Source organism: Salmo trutta, chromosome 18, assembly GCF_901001165.1.
Source record: "Salmo trutta chromosome 18, fSalTru1.1, whole genome shotgun sequence".
Taxonomy (NCBI): domain Eukaryota; kingdom Metazoa; phylum Chordata; class Actinopteri; order Salmoniformes; family Salmonidae; genus Salmo; species Salmo trutta.
Genome location: NC_042974.1, coordinates 38,581,813 through 38,587,812, shown reverse-complemented (window position 1 = coordinate 38,587,812; position 6,000 = coordinate 38,581,813). Strand labels below are relative to the sequence as shown.

General features: G+C 40.4%; 1 protein-coding gene across 2 annotated transcripts; it reads right to left on the bottom strand.

The window, feature by feature from the left end:
- Window positions 1–839: 839 nt before the first annotated feature.
- On the bottom strand, window positions 840–3,760 carry LOC115153275 (ubiquitin-conjugating enzyme E2 D4). Of its 2 annotated transcripts, none has more exons than XM_029698541.1 (7): window positions 3,534–3,760; window positions 2,795–2,858; window positions 2,558–2,589; window positions 2,125–2,202; window positions 1,905–2,010; window positions 1,605–1,656; window positions 840–1,262 (listed from the first exon to the last, which is right to left on the bottom strand). In XM_029698541.1, the coding sequence occupies exons 1-7, from the start codon at window positions 3,735–3,737 to the stop codon at window positions 1,217–1,219; spliced, it is 582 nt and encodes a 193-aa protein (XP_029554401.1). In that variant the 5' UTR covers window positions 3,738–3,760; the 3' UTR covers window positions 840–1,216. The 2 variants fall into 2 exon arrangements, with proteins under 2 accessions (XP_029554401.1, XP_029554400.1); XM_029698540.1 differs by having other exon boundaries at window positions 1,605–1,698; window positions 3,534–3,732.
- Window positions 3,761–6,000: the final 2,240 nt, after the last annotated feature.

Sequence of the window (6,000 nt, the reverse complement as noted above, 5' to 3'; positions counted from 1 at the left end):
TTCCACAGCAATTCAGGTAGTGCATAGGCTACACCAAGGGGACTGAACAAACAGTATGCATATTTTATTATAATTCAATGTTTAAGTTCACAATGTCAACTTTTATCCTCACATAGGCCTAGAGAGCCTCTGTAAAGTCAGAATTCCCTGTCAAATAATTAAACCTGAAAGTTGCTGAAGTAAGCAAACGTACCATGCCATTAACTGTGGAGGTATTGATTTGGAAAAACGAGGTAACTGCAATTGATTGGTGTAATTTGCCATTAAACTGAGCATAGCAGGTAAATGCTGCCATCTAGTGGTGAAGTAAAAAAATGGCATGGGGGACAATTTCTGAAATCTGCTGCCCTGACCAGAAAAAGCCTTAGATCTGAATGAAATGGACAGGTATAAAAAGCAATGTGCTAGAAGCCCCAATTTCCCCTCTGATATGCTAAGAGGGTGCTTTTTGATATTGCCATAATGTAGCTTCCTTTTCAATCACTTCAGTTAAAGGGTTGATGCACAATGGGAAAGAAATACTGCACTTCTCTAAACCCTAAGGCCCAGAACTGGAAATCACAATACAACTCATCTCTAGTATTACATTTACATTTTAGTCATTTAGCAGACGCTCTTATCCAGTGACTTACAGTAGTGAATGCATACATTTCATACATTTTTTTCTCCGTACTGGTCCCCCGTGGGAATCGAACCCACAACCCTGGCGTTGCATTTACATTTACGTCATTTAGCAGACGCTCTTATCCAGAGCGACTTACAAACACCATGCTCTACCAACTGAGCCACACAGGACACAATACAACTCATCTCTAGTATCACAATAAAGACAAGATCCATTCATTTTACTTTTTAATGCAAAATAATAAAAATAGATTAAGTATAGCTTGATACTATACAATAAAAATATCTAAAAGAAAGAAAAATGATCTATAAGATGAGGGATGGGGGGACTGGATTCATACATATATATTTTTTAAAATCTTTATGGCCATCTCAGCAATAACTGAACAATAATTTATATAACATTGGGAATGTCAAAGAAAATAATGAGTTCAAAGCATAAAAACAGTTAATTTGGGCACAGAAAGTGCTTCCCATATAAAACACTTTCTTGAACCAGTGTGGATGAGGGGTGGCAACAGTACTTTGTTTTCAGAGGTGTCCAGGAAATGAATTTGCTTAAGCTTTTTCCGTTGTCTCAAACTTCAGTCCTTTACATTGCATACTTTTGAGTCCAATCTCTTGCTAATCTGTTGTACCTGTAAAAACAAAAGAAAATGAAAACCAGGTTTAACAAATATTGATTGCGCAATCTACAGCCAAAATGTACATTCAGCCAGTCTTGTTGTTTCAGCAGCTATATCATTATACAGTAGATATCCTGGTACGAGTGTCTACTTTCAGAATATATGTTTATTCTATAATTGACTAGAAGCTGTAAACATGAAAGAAATGCAGTTAACCCACTGTTCCTAGGCCGTCATTGAAAATAAGAATTTGTTCTTAACTGACTTGCCTAGTTAAATAAAAAATAAAAAATATACACACATTTTCCTGCTAAAAGAGGGATGGGGTTTGTGTGTGTGAGAGAGTTAACTTACTTTTCTTTGTCCTGCTTGTAGATGTGTGCTATGTCTGGGACTAGGGGGTCATCTGGGTTTGGGTCACATAGCAAAGAACATATGGACAATAAAACTGGAAGAACAAAAAGGTGAGGATAACCAAGATGAGTTTATTCTGCAATTACACCACCACAATATTGTCAAGGGCAACAGTTGAACAAATTAGGAAAACATTTGAGATGCATTTTGCTTTAATTATTTTATATTGTGCAATTAGGGTAGAAACAAGACAAAAAAAAGTTGGTTTACAAACTGTGAATGTAAGCCAGTTTGTCTTACCTTTCGAAACTGTAAGTGCTGGGGACCACTGTGACCTCAGAATGTCCAGACAGATGCTACCATTACTGTTTATGTTTGGGTGATAGATTTTCGTTGTGAAGGCTACCTATGGAAAAACAATACATGCAGAGAAAAAATGTCAGGCCTAAATATGTGGTTGAGGGTGCTATACACCCAGGGGAATATTGAGTAATAACAGGAGCTGCGAGGTGTTTCTAACCTTTGGTGGTTTGAAGGGATAGTCTGTGGGGAAGTGGATCGTGAGGAAGAACACTCCTCCCTGATATGGGCTGTCAGTCTAAAAGAGAGATGAAAGGTGAATTGTTAAACCAGTGATGTGAACCATAAAGTAACATCCAATACTCCATATAATGTTAAAGCCCACAGTCAACCTCACTTTATGTGTCATTGTTTACAGCAACAAGAATGTGATGGGGGTTTACTAGAGACGATACACATCCAAGCATATCATGTAAGTAACTCAGTTACAGAAGGCTATACAGTAAGACAAGGAGACACTTGTTCCTTTGGTGGTGCAAAAAGGTTGAGCTTGTAACGAATGGGATCAATGCAGAATAAAGAGCTTCTACCAGCAATCAACATAATGTTGACAATTATACTAGAAAAAAATGTGAATTTAGAAAAGGGCTTACAGGTCCCATGATGGTGGCTTGCCAATGAAACACTAAAATAAAGATGAGACAGAATAAATCATAATTATTGACAATAATACAACGCAAATAGTAATCTAAAAGGAATGAGTTGACCAAGTAAACTCCCCTTCATGTCCTATCAATTGAGTCACATACAAAGTCCGTATTCATCCAATTTTATTTCTGCATTAATATTTGTTTATTTGGGGTGGCCACAACAACTGTACTGGAACTTACAGTCCTCTCCAACTGGTCCGGCTGAGCATTGAGCAGGAGGGTCCCTTTGCAAGTCATGCAACTCCTGTTAAAAAAAAGCAACAAAACAAAGCATGGTTGCACAATGAATTCTGTATAGGGGGGAAATTCCATATATGTGCATGTGCATTGACTACTTAACAATGTTGTTACTTTGACAAGCCAGTCTTGTGGTCTATGACTTTATACAGATTCAAGGAGGCCTTGCTATAGCTAGCTTATATCTGCAGATTGGAATTGATCCCCATATCAATAACTTACTGCAAAATGTAATGAATGACATAATTTATGGCGCATTGATGATATGTTATGTTGAAATATACACTGAAAGTTAACCAAGCTGATATACAATAGGCCACTCGTGATGATCGCGGTTCCAGAAGCGTTTTTATTAAGGCCCACATTGCTCACCATAGACAGGAATAACCAGAACAGCGACATAACTACCGAAAGCTAGCTAATTTATCTAGCCAACTAAAGTTACACCGAAAGCTAGTTAATTTAGCCAGTTACTGATTGATCATTAATTAGTTACTGATTGACTGATGCTGGTAGTTAACGTAACTAGCTAGCTAACGTTAACTAGGCTAGCTAGTTGAAGAACAGAGCATACAGACCAATAGCCACTAGCTAACGTTATGCTATCGTTGGATTTTGTGTCAGGACATCGACCAACCGTTCATTAGCATGACGACGTAAAAACATTTATGGACAGACTTACCTTCTGTATTCTTTTCAAAGCCATGTCAGCCCCCTGCTTTAGATGTATGGTGCAACGACTGGACACTGTCAGTTGTATGCCCGTTTCTCGGTTCAGCTCACAAAAATTAGTTTTGAGATATGTATGATTTCTTTTGTTTTCGCTTTTTGTTCGAGGAAGCAAACCGCTGTGCATTCTGGGGATTGAAGTTTTAACTTCTAACATCAGCCTGTTAAAGTGATAGTACACTCTGGACAGCTGCAAGTAACATATTGGGCGCGTCCTCAGCCCAGGCGTTGCTGACGTATGCCAGATATTACAAAGCCTGGATAGGAATTTGAAGAATCAGCAAACCATGTAATACTGTACCCAAGAATGCAATGGTAACTGAACTAAATGACTATCGCCCCGTAGCACTCACTTCTCTCATCATGAAGTGCTTTGAGAGACTAGTCAAGGATCATATCAGCTCCACCTTACCTGTCACCCTAGAGACTCGCTTCAATTTGCTTTCCGCCCCAATAGGTCCACAGACGATGCAATCTCCATCACACTGCACACTGCCCTATCCCATCTGGACAAGAGGAATACCTATGTAAGAATGTGGCCCTAGGTCTGAACCCCTCCCTGTGAAACTGTATTCTATTCTACTGTGTTTTAGTCAATTCCTCTCCGACATTGCTCGTCCGAATATTTATAGTTCTTCATTCCTTTATTTTACTTTTCGATTTGTGTGTATTGTTGTGATTTGTTAGATATTACCCTCACTGTTGGAGCTTGGAACACAAGCATTTCACTGCACCCGCAATAACATCTGCTAAATATGTGTATGTGAAAATTCAATGGAGTGAGACGCGTACAAGGCAAACAGGGTTGAGCTCCGCAAATCCATTAAGGACGGAAAAAGACAATACAAACTCAAACATGAATCGATGTTCGACAACTCAGACTAGCGACGGATGGTTATCACGGAATACAAAGACAAATCCAGCTGTGTTGTGCCCACCTAAGCCTCCCTCCCAGAGGAGCTTAGCACATTCTATGCTTGCTTTGAGGCAGACGAGCCTGAGCCATCCAGGAAAGCTCTCGCTGCTCTGGATTACCAGGTGCTTTTTCTCTCCAAGGCTGACATGAGGAAAACTCTCAAAAGAGTGAATATTCACAAAGCCGCACTGACTCTTTACACACTGCTAGCTTAAGCCGGAAGCCAGCCGGACCAATGTGTGTGAGGAAACACTGTACAGCTGGTGAACAAAATCAGCGTGCATGCGCCTGGCCCACCACAAGGAGTCACTAGAGCACGATGGGACAAGGACATACCGGCCGGCCAAACCCTCCCCTAACCTGGATGACACTGGGCCAATTGTGTGCCACCTCATGGGTCTCGACACAGCCTAGGATTGAACCCGAGTCTGTAGTGACGCCTCTAGCACTGCGATACAGTGCCTTAGACCGCTGCACCACTCGGGAGGACCAGAAAATGTTTTTCTACACAGTTAGAAAAACGTTTCTCACATTGATCTTTCCTGACTGAGCGGACCTACTACATACAGTTGAAGTCGGAAGATTACATACACCTTAGCCAAATACATTTAAACTCAGTTTTTCACAATTCCTGACATTTAATCCTAATTAAAATTCCCTGTCTTAGGTCAGTTACGATCAACACTTTATTTTAAGAATGTGAAATGTCAGAATAGTAGAGAGTGATTGATTTCAGTTTATATTTCTTTCATCACATTCCCAGAGGGTAAGAAGTTTACATACACTCAATTAGTATTTGGTAGCATTGCCTTTAAATTGTTTAACTTAGGTCAAACATTTCGGGTAGCCTTCCACAAGCTTCCCACAATAAGTTGGGTGAATTTTGGCCCATTCCTCCTGACAGAGCTGGTGTAACTGAGTCAGGTTTGTAGGCCTCCTTGCTCGCATATGATTTTTCAGTTCTGCCCACAAATTTTCTATGGGATTGAGGTCAGGGCTCTGTCATGGCCCCTCCAATACCTTGACTTTGTTGTCCTTAAGCCATTTTGCCACAACTTTGGAAGTATGCTTGGGGTCATTGTCCATTTGGAAGACCCATTTGTGACCAATCTTTAACTTCCTGACTGATGTCTTGAGATGTTCAATATAGCCACATAATTTTCCTCCATCATGATGCCATCTATTTTGTGAAGTGCACCAGTCCCTCCTGCAGCAAAGCACCCCCACAACATGATGTTGCTACCCCCGTGCTTCACGGTTGGGATGGTGTTCTTCGGCTTGCAAACCTCCCCCTTTTTCCTCCAAACATAACGATGGTCATTTACGTCCAAACAGTTCTATTTTTGTTTCATCAGACCAGAGGACATTTCTCCAAAAAGTACAATCTTTGTCCCCATGTGCAGTTGCAAACCGTAGTCTGGCTTTTGTATGGTGGTTTCTTGAGCAGTGGCTTCTTCCTTGATGAGTGACCCCATTTCAGGTTATGTCGATATATGACTCGTTT